Source organism: Leopardus geoffroyi, chromosome C1 (genome assembly GCF_018350155.1).
Source record: "Leopardus geoffroyi isolate Oge1 chromosome C1, O.geoffroyi_Oge1_pat1.0, whole genome shotgun sequence".
NCBI lineage: Eukaryota > Metazoa > Chordata > Mammalia > Carnivora > Felidae > Leopardus > Leopardus geoffroyi.
In genome coordinates this window covers 48,850,530-48,875,862 of record NC_059328.1, presented here as the reverse complement: position 1 = coordinate 48,875,862, position 25,333 = coordinate 48,850,530, and the positions used below count along the sequence as shown (strand labels likewise).

The window sequence follows — 25,333 nt, the reverse complement described above, 5'->3', positions numbered from 1 at the left end:
GATCCAAGCTCCTTAGTCTTTGTTATTCCATCGTCCCTGAGGGTCACATCTCTTTGGCCAGACCTTAAGTGGCCCCATGTAGTTACAATGGGGTCTGGAAAGTAGTTATCCTCCCCACCCCCCGTCACTGGATAGTGAAATCACAAGCTAAAATATGGCATTCTGTTACCAAAGGAAGAAGGGGATAATGGATATTGAGGGATAAGCAGCAATCTCTGCCAAAGAAAACCCAGAAATATTCTGGATTTCATGATAATGGAAAATGTCTAGATCCCCATGTGAAACTGGAGACATAAAAAGGGAACACCAAAAAAATCACTCCTACACACCTGTTCATTCACCAAAAAATTCAAATGAAAAACTAAATTAGAAGAATTGATGCAATTATTTTTTCTTTAACAAACTAAATATTTTAAGTCCTTTATTTAAAGCAGCAAATAAATGTGCACTTGTAGCCACTAAAAATCCACCATCACCATCAGACACAGAAATCAGAAAGTTTATTTAAAAGGTTTCACAACTATTATATTGTTATTGGACAATCATTTATTTAAAATAATATCCTAAATACTTACAAAAATAAATCAAGTATTGCTTCTATTTTTCAAGTGTCAAAGTCTTTTGCCATAGAAAATAGAAAGAACCTTTATAAACTAAATGTAACATTTAAGCTACATCAAGTTTAATAACTGCACACTATTTTCTTTAATGGCTGTGCTTTACAAATTCCCAAGCTACTTCTTTGTAATGTACAGGTTCACAACAGGAATGTATGCATACAGCCATACACACACATTTTTACATAGGAATGTTTCTCATTAAATATGCCTATAGAGAACCTAACATAGTACTGTGGCCTAAAAGCCACCCCATAGAGCCCAATGTGCCACTATACAGAAACAGGTGTAGATGTAGAAGCATTATCTAACATTCAAATTAGCAATCCAGTTATCAGATGATGACATCCTAATGAGGGATACTCAGTTTTGTGTTTCTAGATAAGACATTAATTCTTAATCTATACTAAATCATAAGAGTTCAACAGCCCGATTCACCGAAAAAGAAAAAAAAAAACAGAATAAACTTCAAATATTTCTCAATACATTAAGTGATCATTGTCATATGTATACACACTTTTAACTTAAAAAGAGAAAGGAATATTAACCTTAGAGCAAATGCTCAAAATTAAAGATCGCTTCCAAACTGGTCTGGGGTTGTACTTTATCAGTGGGGCATTCAAGACCTTACCATACAGACAGATGCTGGCTTTCTCTTCCCTGGCATATGCACTCAAGCCTCAAAACACAGACATAAATCATAGTTCGTGATGAATATTTATAATGCTGTACCACCCACAGGGTGTCAATCTCACTACATTAACCAGATGTGGAAAATAATCTCACTTCTGATCAGTTCCTGAATTTCCATAAGGTTAATCACAATAATACAGAACTTTACATTAGTCTTGTATAAATACTCCTGTATCAAGCATTTTAAATTCTACTTATCAACTAGAAAAGTGATAAATCACAAAATTTGCTTTTTCTCTATTAAAAAAGAATCTAGCTTTCTGTCCTTATTCAGAAATTGCATAAATTATTTAGAAATTCCAAATATAATAATTGAAAATTTATGAGCAATTGACTGTGAAAATACTAAATTATTGAAATTGATGTTTTACAACAAATTCCAATAAAAGGGAGCTTGAAGAACTTGTAAAATCTCAATTATGAGCAAATAGTAAACACCAAAGGAGCAGATGTCCTACACTGACCAAAATATACCAAAATGCCGTAATATTTGGAAAATTTTAATCAGCATGCTAAAATATTTTCAAAGGGCTATTTCATTTCACTAAAAGTTGCAGGCAGGCAGACTATAGGAATATACAAAAAAGCAAACCAACAATATAATTGCACCAATAAAAACCATCAAAATCTAAGAGGTAGTCAACAGAAGTAACCCTGATGAAACAATATATCCTGACAGATGCTCCCTAATCTTAAGAGACCTAAATGCAGTATGAAATTCTTGTATTTTCAGTGATTAGGAAAAATGTACTCGTAGATAATCTAAAAAGCAAGTATCTAAATGAATAATACTGTAAATGGAACAATACTCACATATGCAAAGAAAGGCTGAAAATAAAATCTGGACCAGGGGTCTACAGCCTGCAGGCCACATCCGTCCTCCTGCCAGTTTTTTGTAAATAAAATTTTATTGAAATGCAACAACACCCATTTTGTTTACATATTTGTTTATGGTTGCTGTTTTCACACTTACAGCAGAGTCCAGTACTTGGGAGACATCATATGGCTCAAAAAGCCGACAGCGTTTACTAAACTGTTTACCATCTGTCTCTTACAGAACGTTTGCTGACCCCTAGTTCAGACATATGCTGACAGGTATGCAGTTGTCGAACGGCACTGGAAGGATGAACTACAAACGTCACAACCTAAGGTATTCAACTATACGGAATGCAAAACGCTAATTGTGCCACAATTCAATTCCTTTTCATATCTGAAAGAATCCTAACAGTTTTCTTCTTTTTATGTTTGTGGTCTAATATCAAAGAGTATTTCCAAGTTACTAAAATAAGGTTGATCACAGCACTGTCCGAAAGAACTTTTCGCAACGATGGAAATTTTTTATACCTGCACTCTCCAATACCGGAGCCATCAGCCACATGTGGCGGTTGAGCATTTGAAATGTGGCTGATGTGACCAAGGAACTGAATTTTTAATTTTAATTAATCTTATTTAAATCGCCACATGTGGCTTGTGGCTAGAATGCTGGACAGCACAGATTTAACTCAAGATCTAAAGTGTGACTCCTAAAAAAGGCCAAAAAAATTAGAAAATAACACCTCTGAAGATAAAAGCTTTGGATAGAAGTGAACTGAATACCATAAACTCAGTCCCAGACAGATTCTTTAACTCGTAAACAAAATCAAACTGATTCCGGATTATTCCATCACCACACCATCTCTTTGCAGTGAAGAGGAAAAACTATTATGGCATGTTTTTTAGTAAATGCCCTGATAATTTTATGCTTAAAAACAATAATTATGATCATTATATTAAAACATGTGTGGACGTTTCACACAAATTATATTTTTTGCCTTATTTCCCATCAGAAAAATCACTTATAAAAGTCAGCTTATTTCCATATCCTTAACATTTCAACCATGCTGTACAGAAGCCCTTGTTTATAGTAGGTACATATGAGAACTAGGAAGTTTCCTGAATCTGCAAAATCTCCAGTTAGTCACTTTTACTATGGCAAAAAGTCATTTCAATGTCAATCTTCCAAATATTATAACATCCATCACATGATAAAAGAGACCCATCTGATGACAGATTTGAGGATAGAGGTAAAACCTTCTATGCATCGAGTCAAAAAGCGTAACTCTTGTATAGTTCTCCATGCACCTACTCAAGACTATTTTTATATGGAACCACGCAATAAAGCAAATATAGATATATTTGTAAATTACTTATTACTGATTATACATTGCAAATTAACCAAGTTACTGGTACAAGTGAAAACATTAAAATATACAAAGTCAATTTGAAATTATAACACTCTCAGAAGACAAAAGTTTGAGATGTGTGCCTAATTACATCTTCCAATTACTCAAATATACTCCCTTAGAGAAATAGCTGACTCTATATTTTGCTTTCCAAGTCAGCTGACAAAATTAATTTTGTGCATGTTAATTTTAAAATAGCTGATATCCAGCGTCATAAATTTCTTTTTCAATCTGGCAGTTAATTGAAGGATACAAAATATTTTAAGGGCACTTCTGTTTATGTTTTCTTCTGTAGTTTAATCAGGTGTTGAAGCAGGAACTTTAACAGAGAGATTTCTTCTGGTGTTGGTGATGTGCCGTTGCTGTGCCAGGAAAGACCGTGCGGGAGCGCATGCACCAGGGTCTTTGCATGCACCACTGCCGCTCACGAGCCTAGATTCCATCCCCAGCTTCTGGAACGCTAGACTCTGCACAAACATAAGCAGATAAGGAACAAGACTACTTAGTTTGTCAAGTGCTTTTCACTTGACAAATATAAAGTCATTTCCTCAAAACACTACTGTAAAGCTGATTGATGTTTTTCTCCTTTCATAGAAAAGCTAAGGGTTCAGAAGCTAATTCATCTGTACATTGTAACACCAGCAAGGAGGAGGAAACAAAGGCATAACACTCAGTTTCTCTACTTTAATCCACTAAACTTGAAGTCATCAAAAACAGTAGCTTAAATTAGTATTCTAAAATTAAGCTTAATTATAACCATAAAAAAAGGTTCCAAAGTAATTTTTTCTGTTTGGGCCTTCACTCCACTCACTATGAGCAGACATAACACAAGAGAAAAGCTTAGGTCAATGATTCTCAAATGAGGTCCTCAGATTAATATTTGCACCACTGGAAAAAAAAAAGGAAATTCTATCTTGCAGATTCTACCCAGACCTACTAAATCAGAAGTTCTGCAGCTGCATCCAGTAACTTGTGTTTTAACAAGTCTTCTAATGCATGCCAAAGTGTAAGAACCACCATAGTTCACTACTGTCTATCTACACATTGATACATGACAAGTTACTGTAGTTGTGGATATTGGGTTTTTTAGTAAGAAAAGTAATTACTTTTTCTCACTAGCCCACGTAATAGAATTTTACTAAGCTTAGAATCACTAGGAATTAGTATAACACACAGAATACAGTAAATGCTCAAAAGACATGGGTAGAAAATGAATACGTAATGCATTATTTGGCTCTAATACCTTTAATGATTTATGTATTGAGAGGCTGCAAAGGAACGAAGAAAATAATACACAGTTACCAATCTTAACTCGGATGACTGACTTATGAGGGACAGTTCTGGGAACACTTCACACATGATTTCCTTTAAGGTCTTGCTAAATTAGGCCAGATTTTGTCAAACAGAGAAGGGAAGGCAAGAGCACAGACAAAAAATATGGTGACATACAAGAACAGACATGTTTGAGGAAGGACAGCCCGCTCTTTGTGGGGAAGCACAGGGTTCAGACATGGGAGTCCATACTCTCTCATACTAAATAAGAAACAGCTAAGGTAGATAATGGCTGTGTTATTTTCTATTTCGATTAAAATAATCCAAAAGAACCATATACATCATGAAATGCTTGCAAATATCCCACTGACAGTAAGGATGACAAAATAAAATGCACTTCAAATAATTTTACACTATTTTCTCCTGTTTAACACAGACATACAACTACCGAAGAGTATTTCTTATTAAAAACAAAACAAAACAGAAAACAAAACACAGTGAAAGACACACTTAGAGGATTTATGGGATGTTAAAACAAATGTTGAGTACTAGAAACACGGGATTTTCATTTCACAGATATTCACATTTCTACAGAAACACTGCATGAAGCACAAATTAAATATTTTAGCTCAAATAAGGCAATTTTAAAAATATTTGTGAGCCGTTGTGTGTGTGCTTCATGTGCATCACCTAAAAACACTAAAGTTAATTTGGATTATGACTCACATTAAAAAGAAGAGACTATGTCAGGAGATACCTGGGTACATGCACACAGGGTAACTTCTGTTTACTTATATACGTAAGCATGCATGTGTAATGATCTATGGCAGAAAATATATTTCTTTCTGTGGCTCCTGGTCAAAACGTTTGATAAACACGACATCCAATCACTGGTTGAATGTCAACTCACCTTATTGTACCAGGCAGAAACAATGAGTTTTTCTTCATAATCACGGAATTTTGCTACTTTACATTCACTCTGGAAAAAGACACAAGGACTATCAAAATCCCAGAAATAAACCCAAACTACCAAAACTGGAATCATTTTTTCACTCTGCTCATTGAGAGAATTTGAAAAATGCATTGTGTAGCACATAAAGCAGTCAAAATCTGAATTGCGTCATGGAGAAAGCATGCACAATACCTTTAAGAAAGAATAAGACTGTGACTAGTAAACCTTTAACTTCAAAAATTTTACTGGTAGGACAGCACTTAAGCAACAACAAATAAGAAACTCATGATTCTCATGCTACTGTCACTTATAAAGAGAGACGAAAATAGTAACTGGGTTAGATGACAAAACAGACCAGCATCTGTGGAGGACTCAAAACTAAGGAGAAAGAGGAGGTAGTAAAACATATGCCAGAAAATCCTAAAGATCTCCTATAATGCTTAACCCGAATTTTTCTCTCTCGTTCCTCGGTCATCTGTATACTAGATTGCCTGTGGCCATGCTTGCGTGCTGACCTAGAGACTGACATCCATTTCTTAATTGCTCAAATATAGCAAATTTAGTAATTTCATTGAGCACCAGATACAGTTGGCTCACGTAAATATTCTACATAAACACGTGAGTGTTCCTACAGCGAGATGCTCACAGTACAAAAGGACGCAAGAAATGACGGGGGCAAGATGGCCTTTTGCTGGCTCACACCCACTCCAGACAATGACTCCCCAAGAACGATGGCAGATAGAATAACATCTGCTATTTATATTACTCTCATTTTTGCTTCTTGCAGTGTATGCGCAGAGAAGTACACATGAACCAAAGCCCATATGCTGTAATGTAACCCAAGTTTCTCCTCAAAGCCCTATCATCAGAGGTGCCATTCTGTCTTTCTACTTGGTAGGGAGCAGCACTTGAAGCATTGACGATGCTGCACACGCTCACTGGCGTTCACTGGGAGGTGGATAATCAGGGCAACTCAGAGCTCAGGGGGTTTTCAGTCCAAGTCTCATTATTTTACAGATGAGGAGACCTAGGACCAGAGAGGAGAGGTGATAACTTTAGGAGAACTTACCAATAAAGCAGCAAACCTGGCCTCTCATTTATGTGATATTTAATGCTGGGAGTACAGGTATATAAGATACACGCTCTGCCCTCAAACTCTGACACACACCAGGAAGAAGAACAATGCTATTGTGGGATGAATTAATGAGTTCAAAATACATGGAATCGCTATGGAGAAATAACCAACTTTGCCTAAGGAATCCAGGGAGACACATGTGAGTTGGATGCTGAAGAATGGATGAGTCTTTCTGCAGAGAGATGCCCCCATCCAGTGCTTTTTTTTTACAGCACCTGACAAGGCCTGGACAAGCACTTAGCAAGGGCACATAAGGCTGGTGTGCACTCTGAATGTTAAGTCTTTAAACAAAATAGTTCCACTACAGTCCATACCCCCTGGCTCAGAAATAATATGAAGAAAATGGTAAATGAATACAACATGTTTCTCTGAAATACAACATTCCTAGTTGATTTAAAAAGAAACCTACTATCAATTACTCAAATTTCAAGGCTAGTATACAGATCTCATCATGGCTCTGCAATTACACATACATTATTATAAGGAAGCACATAATGACTTCAAGAATAGTATCACATCTCACCACAGTATTAAATAATTTTGTAAAACACTTTGCAAAGGAAACTAGAACATGCCCAATTATAAAATCTATGAATATACAGTTCCGGACTGACATACTTATTAACCCAGTCAGTAAAAATGATATGATCATCAGCACAAAAAATAAGTTCTAAACACCCGGCTAATTAATGAGAAGATGTCATCGCTAACATAACTATGCATGATTAACAACCAAGACTGCCACTTCAGTGCAAGGACTTACTGGATTCTATGAGCACTTTCTTCCCCCAGGAATTGCAACTAATGAGTTTACTTAGGTTCCAGTGAGGAATAGGGAGAAGAAAAGAGAAGGAAAATCTAGTTAACAGAGTACAGTACCTTTTTTTAAAGGTGAGTTTGGTTCCTTTTTTTCCTTTATTTACTTATATTTTCTGAATGAACTCTAACCCACATAATTTTAAAAGGAGCTAACATTATAACAGAACTCTATTAGCCACTAAGGGCTATCCACAGGACTGGCTGTTGTGGGAGTGACAGAGACAATGTAGCAGAGTAGATAAACTCCTATTGGCTGGTGAGATGCTTTGTGGTAAACATACTGAGCGCTAAAACATGGCATTGCCAGCTCCCGATTTCAACTTCTTGTGAAACTTGATCATTAATGGCAGATGCTGGACAGCAATTAATTATCAGGATTATACAGAATAATTAAAAGGAGACGTGTGAATATGAACATTTTACCTCCAGAATCTCAATTCTTCTCTCTTTCTCTGCCAACTGCTTTCTAAGTAGCATTATTTCAGCTGATGCTGGATTTAGTTTGGGATCTAAAGTTTTTATTACCTGTTGAAAGAAAAAAAAAAAAACAAATATTTTAACATTTACTTTACATTATCAAGTACTGAAATATAAGAACCTATAAACCTCTGTGAATAAAGTGGAAAATTATCCAGAAAGTGATCCGGGTGTGAACTATGACTTATTTTACAATTAAATTTGAGTAATAAAAATAACATTATAGAGGTAGAATGATATTATAATTCAGTACCAAAATGGGAAGATCCCTATCTCAAAATAAAATTTCCTTTCTCCAACGCTCAGTAGTCAGGGATAGTAATCTAGTCCTATTAAACTTTGAGCACTGAGGTCTTGAAACAACACTTTCCATATTTATCTGATACATTTTTTAAGAAATTAAAAGAATTTGCTAATTAAATAGGAACTCATTGTACAAAGTAACAAAAAAATTCTTAGCAACAACCTTTTTTACTACCATTATCTAGTGAAATGTAACTCAATATGTAAGATCAACTTATTAGAAACTGATGACTTTGTCTGCAATCCCTAGAGTGGCTCAATCACATTTATGGAAGTCACTAAAAGTTAGGTAAAAAGATATTTTGCTCAGAATGCTGTTCATAGACTCAACTAAACTATGGAGCCAGCAGTATAACAGGAAATTAACTTGAAAATATCAGGTGTAAATTAGAAGCAAAAACAAATTTCCAATAATAAGGTCAGCTGTATGATGTAATTACAAATCTATTCAAAAAGATTTAAACTGATTTAAAGATTTCACCTATATTCACTGAGGTAAAGGAAAAATACTGAAAGGTAATATGCCTAAAAATGACTGTGGTTCATTCAAAACAATTTGCTGAGTGCTGAATATGGCAGGCACTGACTATGGCCCGTGGGATACAGGAGGCTTGGTGCCTGCCTTCGAGGAGTTCACATTGTAAAAGCAGAGTTTAAATCATAATTTAATTACAGAGAACACATCATAATTTTTTACCTCTAAGTAATAAAAAGTATGATTGTGACTTTTCAATATTTTCTGAATTTTCTATCATGGACATTATGTTACTATAATTACCCTCTCCCTCCAAATAATGTAAAGGTAAGAAATGAAATCATGTTTATCATACAAGCAATTGCTTTTTATTTTTATTTTTTAAATGTTTATTATTTGAGAGAGAGAGAGTGGGGGAGGGGCGCAGAGAGAGACAGAGAGAGAGAGAGAGACAGAATCTGAAGCAGGCTCCAGGCTCTGAGCTGTCAGCACAGAGCCCGACGCGGGGCTTGAACTCACGAACTGCAAGATCATGACCTGAGCCAAAGTCAACCGACTGAGCCACCCAGGCGCTCCAGCAATTTTTTTTTTTAAATGATAGTACTTGATGATGATAAGAATATGGTATTCATGGTCACTGTTTTGTCTACTTAATTGTGATCCTTTTAGAATATCATTTAGATATATGTATCAAGCACATTATTAAAATGTTCTTATCCTTTGACCTAAAACTTCCATTTGACCCATTAGCTTAGGAACAAGGCTAACATAATAAGCCAAAATAAGGGGCAAGCTTTCTATATAAATAAGTTGCCTATAGTCTTATTTCTAGAAGCAAGAAGGAAAAAGAAATGGAAACAAACTATTTCCAACAATAGGATGATGACTAAATTGCTATATACTGCATTCAACTGAATATTATATAGCCATTCTCTCACTTTGCACAGTCCGCTCTAGAAGCGTCTGTCTTGTTTACCTCTCTATTCCCTGTGCTAAGTATAACAGCTGCTTAATAAATATTCAAGTATGTTTATATAACATGAGGGAATTATTTTAAACTTTCAAAATATAAATTGCATGTGCTATGATAATACAAATTGTGTGTGTCTATGTCTGCAATCATGGACGTAGTATGCACTGAAAAAAATGCACAGTTAAGAAGAAAGGGAATCTTTCTATGTTTTATATTTTCTACTAAAAGCACTTATATAGTTGAGAGACACTAGACTGTGGCAGAGACTGTCTGGATATTTACCAAGACTCCCTAGAAGTTGAGTGCAGCTGTGTGCTTATATTCTGCCCACTGCAGTGAGGGTGAAAGTGGTTCATGTGGCTCCCAGGCCCACCCCGTTACTTTCTCCGGTATGGTCTAGGCTGGCTGCCCTCGTCTACCAGCTGGACTAAGTCAAGTACAGCTGGGAACATTGTGTTCAAGAAGGCAAAGACTCTGTCAGCTGGGGGCTCGGGGACACTGCACGGAGCAGAGCCCCTCCCCCATTGAAAAATGGACTTCATGTGAAGCCTTGAGATCTTGAGGTGTATCTGTTGTTGCAGGTAATATGGACAACTTAATAAACACAAAATTCAAACATAAAAAGAATAGATACATTAGCAGTATTTTAAAGCTTCATCATATAATCCTCTTGTTTATTCAACAAATAGAAAAGAGTATATTGATATTCTCTAAGAGAGAATATTTTAAGAAAATACATGGTATTCATGGAAATAAACGATTTTATGAGAATGTTCTTACAGATATTTAAGTTGGAAATAGGGAAAAAGACCAGTCTGGTAAACATTAGAAGAGTGTTTAACTATCTAATCTAAATTAAATGGTAAAACAATTTTAAACAAGTTTGAAGAGCAAAATTTTCACAAAGGCAAACATTCATTTTAAGAACTAAAGATTCCAGGGGCACCTGGGTGGCTCCGTCAGTTAAACTTCCAACTTCCACTCAGGTCATGATCTCATAGTTCATGGGTTCAAGCCCCACATCGGGCTTTGTGCTGACAGCTCGGAGCCTGGAGCCTGCTTCAGATTCTGTGTCTCCCTCTCTTTCTGCCCCTCCCACATTCATGCTCTGTCTCTCAAAAATAAATAAAAGTTTAAAAAAAAATTTAAGAGCTAAAGATTCCATACTTTCTTAAATTTTTTTTTAATGTTTATTTATTTTTGAGAGACAGAGAGACAGAGTGAGAGCGGGGGAGGGGCAGAAGAAAGAGGGAGACACAGAATCTGAAACAGGCTCCGGGCTCTGAGCCCTCAGCACAGAGCCCAACGTGGGACTTGAACTCATGAGCCATGAGATCATGACCTGAGCCGAAGTTGGACTGAGCTACCCAGGCGCCCCTTAAAATTCTTTCTTTAACATTTATTCATTTGTGAGAGACGGAGAGTGAGTGGGGGAGGGACAGAGACAGAGGGAGACACAGAATCCGAAGCAGGCTCCAGGCTCTGGGCTGTCAGCACAGAGCCCGACATGGGGCTCAAACCCACAAACTGTGAGATCATGATCTGAGCCGGAGTCGGACGCCAAACCTACTGAGCCACCCAGGCACCCCACGATTCCATACTTTCTAATAGTCATCTTCTCTAATGAGGTCACTGCGGTCCCCGTTTAAACTGTCCAAGAACAGCCCTGTGTTTGTTTTACATGATGCTGATGAGTGAGAGGGAGAGACTGTGAGGACTGACCCACAAGGCAGGGTAGAGTCAGAAAAGGGACATGATGCATATTTAAGAGAGATGACCTCATGGGCGGAATGGGCCTTATGAGAACCTGAGTCAGAAGACTTGAGCTCTGAAAGGTAAGCCACTCACATTCCTTGCTTTCTCCAAGTACATTTTGTATCTTTCCTCCATTGCTTTCATATCTTCATCTTTCTTCTGAAGAGCAGCTTCAAGTTCATTGATCTTCTGCACTATTATTGAAAATGAAATGAAACATGACCGATTTAAAATATGCCCTCCTCACACAAAAATTATACTTATCTGATTTTTTTCGAAAGGACTGATAAGAGAACTTAAAAGAGAAATGTTTATTTCTTCTTTGTAGTGAATTTGTATCTAAAACCTTTGAACTACAACTAACATATCCTCAATCATTTCATATTATTTTTTCTTAAAAATATCTATAATCTGCTTTATCCAGCTTTTCTCCCTTCTATCAAGTGTTTCAATGAGCAAATACACTTCAGCATGTAAGCACAATCATTATAAGAAAATAAAGCAGTCCTTCTACATACTGTTTAAGGCTCAATTTATTTTTATTATAAATTATTTACATTTCCATAGTATTAATTCTATTATATGTTACCATGTTTGATACTCCTATATATCAATCAGTTCATTTTATTAGACTTTTTTGCTTTAAAATCAGATCACTTGTTAATCACTGAAATCACTAAAACATTATCATGGTTCTTATTTGCAATGCATGCATGTATGGAGTGTCTGAAAGCTTATACACAGTTCTTGCATCTTTCAACTAAAAAAGGCAAGTCCTTAGTCGTAGTCTCATCCAGGTTTTTACAAATACCTACCATTCTGGCTTACATCTGGCTGAAGATCTTCAATGAGTTCTTGTTTCTTCTGTAATTCTTCCTGGACCTCAGTTAGTTTTTCCCTAAGTAGTGGAAAGAGCATGGAGTTTTGGAAGCAAACAGACCTGAGAATGAAAACTGATTTCTGCCACAGGACATTTGTGGACTGTGGCCAAATCACTTTCTGATCCTGAATCTCCTCACCTGTAAAATGGGCATAATACCTGACATATATTATAGGCTTGTTGTGAGAGGGTAAACTGCCTGACACATGACAGGTGCTAAAAATGTTAATTTTTCCCTCTCATCCTTGCTTCCTAAGAAAGTCAGAGGAAGTATTTTATTGGTTAAACATCCCACATCTCCACATGTGACAGCTGTCTACTTTGTAAACTCTTCAAATGACATTAGTGATGGAAAAATGTAGGATTTGAGATCATTGACAGGCAGGCTGAACATTTTGGCGCATTTTTCTTTTCACTTCTTGGTGGCAGTGGTGAACATTCAATTGGCATCAGGGGGTTTCTCTGACAAACAAAGTCAGAAAAGGATACTAACTTTAGAAGTTTTTAAAACCCTTCCCCTCTCATATTTGAAATGAAATATCAGTTTACTTACATATGAGCTTCCAACTTCTGCTTTAGTTTGCTGGACTATAAAAATTAAAAAAAGTTGCTGTAAGATAACTATTGTGACAAGATACATTTTCCAGACATCAAAATCTCTTTACCTCCTTTTGAAGTGTACTATTTAAAATTATAAATTTTTTAACAATTTGTATTTCTAATAACATAGTTGTAAAGACATAAAATTTCAGGTGTTTTTTACTTCAAAGGGAAAGGAAAGGAGGTTAGGAAATGACATAAGGATAAGTACAAGAGTAGAAAGAAAAGTGCTTCATATTTCTGAATACCATGAAAATAAAATTTGAACTTGAAGAAAAATACCAAATGCAAGCTGAATGCGATATATTGAGGAGTATCAAACATTTAAAAGTCATTTTTTAAAATACATAATTTAAGATGTTAGGCCCTTAGTGAAGAATAGACTTAAATAATTATCTTTATAATAAAGCTTTATCATTATAAATGCAAGCACTTTAATATTAACATCGAAGTGAAGAGGATTTTGTTAAAAAGTAAAATTCAAAACATAAAACTTCCTCCTTAAAAAGCAGGAGTTTAAATTGCAACACTAGTTCTGTATCATCTACTGAAAAGTTGAAGGGTTTAAAATACATAATCTGAAACATAACTAAGACACTAATAATTTATTTTTAAAAGATAAATAGAACACACTTAAAAACACTGCAATCCAAAATGTACTCTCTCAAAGAGATCCCATTTTAAAAGTATTTTCTATTGTGGCTTAAAAAAATATTCATATTAGAGAGGTTACAATACCGTATATATGCACATATGAGATGCCGCCATGCATGAGACGATTTCTATTTTCCAAGCCCCCGGGGAAAAAAGAAAAAATCATATAAAGCATATAACAGACAGAGAGGAAACACAACCCCTTCAGTCTTCCTTTTCACCTCTTTACTTACTCTTCATAGCTTTCTCCCCCGTCAACACAGATCTAACCACCTCAGCTTCCATCTAACCAGTACCTAACACACACAGAGCCCTGTCTTTTCGTTGTTGTTTCCATTAAATGCCTTCCTCCCTCTGTCGTTACTTCCTTCCCCCTGCATACAGAGCTCAAACTACAGACACACTGTTAGGTGCATTCAGGTTGGGGCTGTTGAGTTCTGCTGAGTCCTCTTCTCTCTGCCCTCACAATGTTTGCCATCAAAAACAGATTAGAAGCGGCAAGGCCACGAGTCGGCATGGAAGAAGGGAAAAATACGAGGTGATGCTTTCAAAACTGCATTACGGTTTCTGTCCTTTGGAGGTTAGTATGATCCACTCCTATAAGGCTCTTTGCTAGAGATCATTTTCTCCCTCTCCCTTTTCCTGTTAGAAGTTTTCCTCAATTCTGACCACTGAGGACTCTCAACCAGGACTTTTCTGAGGCCCACCCTGTTGGTGTCCCAGCAGAGCCATGAAGACCTCACCGGTAGCACACCAGCAGCCATGAAGTTAGGTGTAGCTGTTGAAGTAGGACAGATAGAAATCACCTTCAATACATACGATTAATTTATAGGCTCCAAGGTGGCAAAATCACAGCATCCGTTATGCAGATATATACGGTATTTAAGGGTACCCTCATTGATAAGGGTGGCACTTTCAAACACAAGACGAATTTGGGCGTTAGGACCTCTCGCAGAGAGTCCACACTCAGCAGAATTATTACAGCTTTCAAGTTACTTACACTTTCTCCTTCAGACTTGGAGCCTTGTTCCTGTAAAGATTTCTGGAGGTCCTCAATCTGCTGCTGTAATTCTCGGATGCGCTCTTTGCTCAGCCTATTGTAAGATGGATCATACACATTTATTTGTATGGAAAGTCAAAGTAGTTAAGGATCTATAAAGATGCATTTGTGCAATTGGTGCATTTAGTAGTAATAATGAAGGCTGAACAATTATCTGTGGCTAGGTTTAACATATAGTATAGTAGGCTACTTGCAAAGAAATATTTTTTTAAAAGAAGACATTTATCCTGGAAGTATATACACCCACATGTAAAAATTCAAGATACTTATGTGCCAGTTGCAAAAGCACATCACATCTGCACAGTACTCACTGGTAAAAGAAATTAGAAAACTAGCTCAGTTTTCCTACATTTGTATTTTTTAAAAATTTTTTTAATGTTTATTTTTGAGTGACAGAGAGAAAGAGAGACAGAGAACTATCAAAGGAACAGCAAAGAGAGAGGGGGAGACACAGAATCCAAAGCAGGCTCCAGGCTCTGAGCCGTCAGCACAGAGCCCGATGCAGGGCTTGAACACAGGAACCATGAGATCATGACCTGAGCTGATGTCGGATGGTCAACCGACTGAGCCACCCAGGTGCCCCCCTACAGGTGTATTTTTAATGAATGGGAACTAGGTTTCTTTTTGTTTCAGATTTCATAGTGTACTGACAAAGGTCACCGTTTTCCAACCATCTCTTCATAATTTTTTGTTTAAATTAAAGAGACTAACACTAGCAACTAATGCAGATTTTTAACTTGGCAAAACCTCATTCTTTAAAACCCTGCTTGAGAATTGCCTCTAATGAGGTTTCCAGCAAGAAAGAGAATCTCTCTCTTTTCATGTATATATGACCCAACACACCTGCCCATTATAATGCCCCATTGTTCCAGTTATCAGATAATGTAATTATCTATTCATATGTCTATCTTCCTGTTTTAACTTTGTAAAAGCTGAAACTTTGTATCGCCAGTGCTGATATTGAATTGCAGAGGATAGTAATATTTGATGGTCCCTTCACAAAGCTAAAATGTTATTCTTTTTTCAACCACAGTTGATGTAATACTATATATACAAGTTTGAGAAACCAGGTTCAAGCGTATCTAAAATTCCTGGTCTCTAAGATCCAATAAAGGTTGGTCAAATAAAACCAAATACTTTTACTGAAAAATATGCCATATATAAGAGGCAAGTTAGCATAGTGTTTAAGAGTCCAGACTCAGGAGTCAGAATGACAGAAAGTTCAAATGTGCAATCGAGAACTTACTAGCCTATAACTTTGGATAAGTTACTTAACCTCCTTGAACCTCAGCTTCCTTATCCATAAAAGAGATAATTACAGTCCCTATTTCACAGAGTTACTGTGAGGTTTTTTGAGTTAATACCAAACAAGCGCTTAGAAGGTAATACTATATATTACCTTTAGTAAATAGTTTCTAAGTTACCAGTAAAAGAACTCCTATTTCTCTCTAGGATTTGCATAATAAATATATAATACAATATAACACTTGTGCTTTTAACAATTTAATACTTGTTTTTCGAGACAGTCTTACAATAAATACTTTTTTCTTAAAAACTTCAGAAACATTGCTAACAGTTTTAAATGACAGCTGTTGAATGAACAGGAATTTTCTTTCCTAAAAAGTTAAGAATGTAGAAAAAATGTAAAATGTATATTTAGAAAAATTTAAAAATAAATTTTGCTTTTCAACATCAGGGAAGTGGCTGGCATACAGTGAACACTTTATCAATGTTATATATTTTTAATATTATAATTTTTAAGCCCCTCCTCAGTATCAGATAAGTACGTCATTTGCTTTAAATACGTTATCTGTGAATCTTCATAACAACCTGCAAATAGGTATCACCTCCAGTTATAGCTGAGGACATTAAGTGTGAATTTAAGTAACTTGCCCAGTACAAAACTGTTAATAGGTTTAAATAGAGGTGGCACTCAAATTTGACTCCACAGTCTATGTTCCATCCAAGCACTGACTGCAGTCGAAACCCAGATTGTCATTTACTCATTTGTTAAATTTTCTGAGAATTATGAAGACATATAAATGAAATTCAAGAATGAGAAGCCTGGTTACTAAAGTATGCTAGAAGCAATGGGAGTGAGAGACTAAACTCCTAACTATTTCAATTACGATGTTATCTCCCTCTTCTGTGAGTCAAGATTTGGTGGCTACCTAATGGAATCACTATGACAATTACAAAAGAGTGGGTCACCTTTGCTCGGTTTCCAGTTCATTCATCTTGCGGTGCTTCTGTTCTAGCTGTTCCTGGAGTTCCTCAATACGTTCATTCTCAGTACCTTCCTGTTGTAAGCGAAGCATCTTATTTTCATGTTGCAGTCGAATAAATACTTCCCTGATGTTGAAAAGAAAATTTATTTTTAAATTTTTCTAAATCTACATTTTACTTTTTTTTACATCCTTAGCTTTTTAGGAAAGAAAATTCCTGTTCATTCAATAGCTGTCATTTAAAACTGTTAGCAATGTTTCTGAAAGTTTTTAAGAAAAAGCCTACATATATTGTAAGACTGTTCTGAAAAACAAGTTGTGAATTTTTAAAAGCACAAGTGTTATATCATATTAAATATTTATTATGCAAATCCCAAAGAGAAACAGGAGTTCTTTCACTGGTAATTTAGAAACTATTTACTAAAGGTAATATATAGTATATCCTCAGAAAACATAAATTAAAAGCAATAGGTTTAAGAAATCAGTTTGCTTATGGGGTGCCTGAGTGGCTCAGTCAGTTGAAGTCTGACTCTTGATTTCGGCTCAGGTCATAATCTCACAGTTTGTGAGTTCAAGACCCATATCAGGTTTCACACTGACAGAGCACCTTCACTCGCTCTCTCTCTCAAAATAAATAAATAAACGTAAAAAAAAGAAATCAGTTTGTTTAATATTTTTATTTAATGTTTATTTATTTTTGAGAGAGACAGACAGAGAGAGAGAGAGAGAGAGAGCAAGGGAGGGGCAGAGAAAGAGGGAGACAAATATCCAAAGCAGGCTCCAGGCTCTGAGCTGTCAGCACAGAGCCCAACGTAGGGCTCAAACTCGTGAACTGGGAGATCATGACCTGAGCCAAAGGTGGATGCTTAACCAACTGGGCCCACCCAGGTGCCCCTAGTTTGCTTAATATTTTTAAATATACTTTCATGATGACAGGCCTATCACTGTCTCTAGATTATTTTTGTTTTCAAAAAAATCTTTATTAAAAGTTTACATACACATATTTTCTAAAATGCAAATGATAGGAATGATATTAAAGAAAAAAGTAATGTTCTCCTACCTGCCTCCCTAAATGCAATTTCTCAGAAGCAACTAATTTCAATTAATCTCAGTTTGTGTTCTTCCGAATGACAGCATCATGACTTTAAACTATAGGCTCATATGGCTATTTTAAAGTGATATTAATATCACTGGATACTAACTAACAAGTTGCTTTCCAGTCCAACAGGTAAAGAGCTCTGTCTTAACAACAAAAGTTAAACAAAATGAAAGTCAACAAATTTGCAAACTATACGCTAAGTGAAACAAGTCAGTCACAAAAGGCTGCATATTGTATGACTGTATGTATATGAAATTCTGTAACAAGCAAATGGACAAAGAGTCAATTCTTGGTTGCCTGGGGCTGGAGCTGGAGGAGAAGCAGGAATGAGGAATGACTGCTAATAGGGACAGGGTATCCATCTGGGGGAATGAAATGTTCTCAAATTAGATGGCTGCACAACTCTAGGACTACACTAAAAACCACTGAGCTGTACAACTGTAAATGGGTGAGTTGTATCTCAATAAATCTGCTTAAAAAGTAGAATTTGAAGTGATAAATAAAACTCTTACCACAAAAAAGAAAACCATAAAAACTACCAGATTAGTCAAATGCCTACAAGTAAACATAGCAGTAAAATACGAAAATAAAAGCTGGTGAAGAAGAATCTCTAAAATTTATATTTTATTTAACTTCTGCTTAATCCTCCTGCTATATTTGACAGCCCCTTTCCTATTGGCTTCACCCATGTGGATTTAAAGGCCATGTATAAAAAGGGTTTTCCGTAGCGCTTATGGGTAGGGAAAGAAGTTCAACACAGTAAAAGTCATATCGTAAAAACCAGAATATCTCATTCAGCAAGTCTGTGAAATTTTACTTCTGATAAGACCTAAAACAGCTAAAGTAGCAATAACAATCTAAGAAGCTCAAGCAGATGAGACAAAGTATTTTGAGCTCTATGACTCATAAAATGGAACATTTTAAAGGCTAATAATTTTTTTTAAAGAAATCACATTTCTAATATTATCAATTAATAAAAACACATTTACCTGTATTCCACAGGCATAATCTCAGCAGCAAGATTCTCAAAACTTTTTGTAGCAGACGCATCTAAACAACAACAATGAAAGATCAACATTTCAGCATTTCTATCATTAAAAAAAACTTTTAAAAATCCAACAAAATTCACCTGTTTGGTTTAGATGATCTTGTTGTACTTGTGAACATCGAAGTTCTTCATTCGTTTCTTTCAGAGTATCACGTTGTTCTATTAGTCTCTAAAAAAGAATTGTTTATATGAGCAAAACAATTAATTGTTTCCACAAGAAATGTACTTTATGGTTATAACAATTTATCTTAGCAAACTAATTTCCTAATTGTTGTTTAGTTATTTAAAAATGACAATATTTGGGGCGCCTGGGTGGTTCAGTTGGTTAAGCGTCCGACTTCGGCTCAGGTCATGATCTCACGGTCGTGGGTTCGAGCCCCGCATCGGGCTCTGTGCTGACAGCTCAGAACCTGGAGCCTGTTTCGGATTCTGTGTCTCCCTCTCTCTCTGCCCCTCCCCTGTTCATGCTCTCTCTCTCTGTCTCAAAAATAAATAAATGTTTAAAAATAAATAAATAAATAAATAAAATAAAAATAAAAATGACAATATTTTAGTTTTAGTGCTAAATCACGTAAATAATCTTTATACAACACAAATCTTGTGATTTCAAAGATAATATACCTTTGAACCAAACTGATGTAATTATGCAACAGAGTACAAATATGCAACTGTGGAGTAATTAGTAAAAAGTATGGACTCTGGAGGCAAATAGATCGTGGCTTGAATTCCAGGTTCCCTATTTCCTAGTTAAATTATGCAGGGTGAGTTATTTAGTTCTTTGGCTTTAGGATCCACACCATCAAAATGGAAATGCTGATACTTAGATCCTTGCAAAGGTGTTCTGAATAGTGAGCGAGGTAAAGTTTGTGGTTATTTTAAGAACTGATAAGGGAGCTCCTGGGTGGCTCAGTCAGTTAAGCATCCAACTTCGGTTGAGGTCATGATCTCATGGCTCATGAGTTCAAGTTCATGTCGGTCTCTGTGCTGACAGTGTGGAGCCTGGAGCCTGCTTCGAGTTCTCTGTCTCCCTCTCTCTCTGCCCCTCCCCTGCTCACGCTCTGTCTCTCTCTCTCTCTCTCTCTCTAAAATGAATCAACATTAAAAAAAAAAAAAGAATTGATGAGCTATTATTGATTTTTAACATTAGAGTTAACTGTTTCTTTTTTACTTTTATGGGTTCTGACAAACGTATAATGTATCTATCACTACAGTCTCATGGTCAATTGATTTTTAACAAGGGTATCAAGACAATCCAATAGGGAAAGAACAATAGTGCTGGGACAACTGAATACCACTCAGAAAAGAATGAAGTTGAGACTCCTATCTTATACCATATACAAAAATTCAAAATTTGTCACAGAATAAATATAAGAGCTAAAACTATAAAACTAAAAGAAAACAAAAAACATAAATCTTTATAACCTCACATTATTCAATGATTTCATAGAAATAGTACCAAAAAATACACAAAAGAATAAAATGGCTAACTCTGATTTCATCAATGAAAAACTATTCTGCTGCAAACCATACCATCAAAAAAGTGACAAGACAACTCACAGAATAAAAGAACATATTTGCAAATCATATATCTGAGAAGGAGCTTATGTCCAGAATATATAAAGAATTCTTACAACTCAATAATAAAAAGGCAAATAATTTAAATAGTATGTGAATAAGTGATTTGAAGAGGTAATTTCTTCAAGGAAGATATGCAAATGGCCAACAAGTACATGAAAAGATGCTCAAATTCATCAGTCATTACGGGAACACAAATCAAAACCACAATGGCATACCACTTCATAATCACTAAGACAGCTAAAATTAAAAGGCTGGTAAGTGTTGGCAGGGATGTGGAGAAATTGGAAACCTTCACAAATTGCTGAGAATGAAAAATGGTTCATCTACTTTAGAATACAGTCTGGTATTTCCTTAAAAGGTTAAACATAGTTATCATATGATCCAGCAGTACCGTTCATAGGTATATACTCAAGAAATGAAACACATGTCAACATAAAAACTGTAAATAAACGTTCATAGCCACGTTAACTGTTTAATAGGCAAAAAGCAGAAATAGCCCAAATGTCCATAAAATGATGAAAGGATAAATAAAATGTGGTATGTCCACAGAACAGGGTATTATTCAGCATGAAAACAAACAAAGTACTGATTCATACTACGAAATGGATAAACTTTGAAAGCATTAAGCTAAATGAATGAATCCAGTCACAAAACCCACAAAGTGTATAATGACATATTCTGGACAGACTGGGCAAATCTATAGAGAAAGACAGTAGAGTAGTGGTTGCTGAAGCTGGGCGGGAGGGAACCAGAACAGAGAGCAGCTGCTAGTAGGCACACTGATGGGGTGAGGAGAGTGTTCTAAAATCTGACTGTGGGGATGGCTGCACAACTACAAACGTACTAAAAACTGCTGCATGGTACACTTTAAGTAGGCAAAATTGATGGCATATACATTATATCTCAATAAAGCCATCAAAAAAATCCCATCTGTGGTGCCCGCTCTCAAGGAGCCAATGGTCTAGAATGGGAACGCACACACTGAGACATAGGGGCCTTGCCTCTGTGACTCCATCTTCCCTTGGGAAGGAAAGTAACGAAACTGTAGGGTGAATTCTTTCTACTTCTTTTACACCAATACTCTAATTTGGAGAAAGACAGAAGAACTGACTGATGTGACTTCCAATCTTAGACCAGCAAGGATAATATTAAAAACTAAAAGAAGATAGGCGTATGACTTATCAACTGTATTTATGCTTACCTCTTTTTCCTTAAGTAAAGCTTCGTGTTTTTCTTCAAGCCGCTTCATTTCAAATGCTAGTGTATCTGCCCTTTTGGATTCAGAGGAAAGTTTATTGTGAAGATCTTGAACCTTTTGTCGAAAACAAGGGTATATAATATTAATAGTTTTTCAGAGGTCAACAAATGAGAAACTGATTGGAAATAAAACTTAGACTAAGAATATAATCTAGTAATCCTCAATACTTGTGAAAATAGCATGTGGATAAGAGTTAACATAAATTTTAAAATACTCAAATAATAATTTAATAAACAAACCATTCTTGTACTCTACTGTTTCTCTAGGTTGCTTGATAAATAGCTAAACAGAATATTACCGGCTATAGCTCCATTCTCTAGGCAATTATTATTAGTTACCAGAAATGCTAATAATAAGCAGTAAAATGCCTCCCAATATATACGAGCTCAGAAGACAATAAAAAGGGGAAAGACCCAGATAACTCAAACTCAACTATCAATCCTGGAATTAAAATTACAGGTAGGAGAAATCTGTCATCATAATAAGCTCACAGCTGGTTATAGGCAATGTTCTTCACCTCTCTATCATTCTTAAAGTATCAGAAGGAATAAGAAAGTTGAGCTCTTTCAGTTACAATGATTAAAAAAAAAATGACATATTTTCTTACCTGCCTCTTGTACGTTTCTAATTGTGTACGTGCTGCATTTGCCTTCTTTAATTCTTCTTCTAAGCTGACGGTGTTATGCATATACATCATGTTTGTTTCTTGTAAAGTTTTCACCTGCTTGCGAAGGTCATTCAGATCTTGTAATTTCTGACGATACATCTCGACCGTTGATTCTAGTTTATTAGCTTTATCAGAGGTAGCCCTATAATAAAGCTACATGTTACTGGGTAAAAGCTAGTAAATTCACATAACATTTCTATTCTGGCTCTAAAATTAGTCAGCTAGATAAACTATCAATTGGCTGAAACAACAGAAAAGAAAATCGGACAGACAGCAAAAGAATTAAACTGTGTGAGAACTTTAGAAAAAGACTCAAGTCCAGTGTGGAACCTTTTTGTTATAAAGGTATCAAAACAAAAATGCCTTAAATTTGACACACTAAATTATCAAACCGTTTCATACAGCACAATGTCTAAAAAAGAATGGTTTTGTAAATGTAACTGAACAATTCCAAGCTTCTCTGAAGCTTACAGGCCAATTGTGCTTTGTGTTTAACATTTAGTGCAGTTTTATTCTAAGTATTTGATATACTTAGGCAGTTGACTTATAATTTGTTTGACAAAGCACATCCCTTTAGAGTTGTGCTTACCTGGCCAACTAGAGCAAAAATAAATACATAAACCAAATCACTTTCCATCACATGCAAGTTCAAATGAATGGTAGGAAGATTTTGTTTCAAATGGACATAAAAACTGGGCAACAAAATGGCTAATTAAGAAAATTTAACAGAAAAGGCTCAGTAGGTTGAGGGTCTGACTTCAGCTCAGGTCATGATCTTGCAGCTCCTGGGTTCAAGCCCCATGTCGGGCTCTGTGATGACAGCTCAGAGTCTGGAACCTGCTTCGGATTCTGTCTCCCTCTCTCTCTCTGCCCCTCCCCTGCTGATGCTCTGTCTCTCTCTCTGACTCTCAAAAGTAAATAAAACATTTAAAAATTTTTTTAAAAAAAGAAAATTTAACAGAAAATATAAAGAGCATATGGAAAGTCTGTTTGCTTGACTAACAATTCATAGGAAAAGCTAAATATAAATTTTATATTGTCAAAGACAGTAAGAGAACCTTGGGATAACCCTGAAATAAATGTTAAGATACTTACCTATATCTATTTTATATCAAATGCCAAAATATGGATTGTGAGAATACTTTCCCTCATGTAAAAAGTTCACAAAATAAACTAATGAGCACAAGGAGATGAAGCTAAATGTATCTAAAAGTAATTCAGTTTACACAATCTTAAGAAAAAGATATCATACCCCCCCCCCCCAAATCGGGCTCTGTGCTGTCAGATATGCTTGAGATCCATTCTTTCTCTCTCTCTCTCTCTGCCCCTCCCTGGCTGTGCGTGTGCTCACTCTCTATCTCTCTCAAAAAAAGAAAAAGGTATCATTTTGGGTTTACAAATTCTAATATGAAATTGTGCTAACAAAGATTGAATATTATCCTTAAACTGCAATTATTATCAACAAGCATAAATTAAGTAAAGACTAGGAGCCTGGAAAAAACTGATCAGTACTTGATATGTAGAAATAACCCTACGAATCCCTGATTAAAATATGGAATACTGAAATGACTAATAACTTAGAAGCGACATAATTATATTCAGACATGGCATACCTAAGAACATCTATTTCATCTTTCAGGGCTCTTGTTTCTTCAGCAAGACTAGTCAGTTCATCATTCCTATGTTGAAATTCAATTAGTTGCTTTTCAAGTTCTTCACAGTGAACACGATAATCATCTTTTGCAGCTTCAAGCCTTGCATAAACAAAATAAGTATTTATAATGTAATTTCCATTATTTGTTTTCTTACTGAGACATGAGCTTAGCAAGACATACTTTTAAAATAGTCTTTAAAATTCTACACTCAAAAGAAAGACTCAAAGAATAAGACACTTCTGGCTCCCGGATTTAAAACTGGCTGAGAATAAACTAATGTTCTGAATTTTCATTTTCACTTCTGAAATATGGTGCTTGGTTATCACTAGTTCTAAAAGGGGTTTTAATCTCAAAAGGTGAAGAGAAAATGTATAGATATGTAATCACTCAAAAATATACATCGTGTGTGAAATGGTAAAATATTAACTCTAAGTAGACTATGATAAGTTATGGATAAATACTTCAAACTCTATGGTAAAAACAAAAAGTAAGAAGATGGGGAAGTCTGGTGGCTCAGTCAGTTAAGCCTCTGACTCTTGAACTCAGCTCAGGTCATGATCTCACAGTTCATGAGTTTGAGCCCCATGTCAGGTTCTGCACTGACGGTAAGGAGCCTGCTTGGGATTCTGCTCCTCCTCCACTCGTTCATTTTTTGTTTTTTTTTTTTTTTCTCTCTCTCTCAAAATAAATAAACTTTAAAAAAAAAGGAAAAAGGCAATACAGTGTTTAATATAAAATATTAAAAAAATATTTGATTCCAAAGAATGCAGGAAAGGAAGATAAAGGAAAGGAATAGATATGACAAATGAAAAACAGCAAAATGACAGACCTAAATACAACCATAACAAAAATTACATAAAAGGCCAATAGGTTAAACGCACCAATTGAAAAGGCAGAGACTATCAGACTAAACAAA

General features: G+C 35.6%; 1 protein-coding gene across 1 annotated transcript in view; it reads right to left on the bottom strand.

Moving 5' to 3' along the window:
• Positions 1-478: 478 nt before the first annotated feature.
• Positions 479-25,333, bottom strand: part of HOOK1 (hook microtubule tethering protein 1) — a 70,868-nt gene continuing 46,013 nt past the window's right edge. The window contains exons 10-22 of the mRNA XM_045477602.1: positions 24,376-24,516; positions 22,703-22,904; positions 22,039-22,149; positions 19,341-19,428; positions 19,201-19,261; positions 17,099-17,239; positions 14,828-14,921; positions 13,127-13,161; positions 12,509-12,591; positions 11,787-11,887; positions 8,134-8,235; positions 5,715-5,783; positions 479-3,999 (exon numbers count right to left, since the gene is read on the bottom strand). Coding sequence (XP_045333558.1) covers positions 3,829-3,999; positions 5,715-5,783; positions 8,134-8,235; positions 11,787-11,887; positions 12,509-12,591; positions 13,127-13,161; positions 14,828-14,921; positions 17,099-17,239; positions 19,201-19,261; positions 19,341-19,428; positions 22,039-22,149; positions 22,703-22,904; positions 24,376-24,516 — 1,399 coding nt within the window. The 3' untranslated portion in view covers positions 479-3,828. The remainder of the gene's footprint in view (positions 4,000-5,714; positions 5,784-8,133; positions 8,236-11,786; positions 11,888-12,508; positions 12,592-13,126; positions 13,162-14,827; positions 14,922-17,098; positions 17,240-19,200; positions 19,262-19,340; positions 19,429-22,038; positions 22,150-22,702; positions 22,905-24,375; positions 24,517-25,333) is intronic.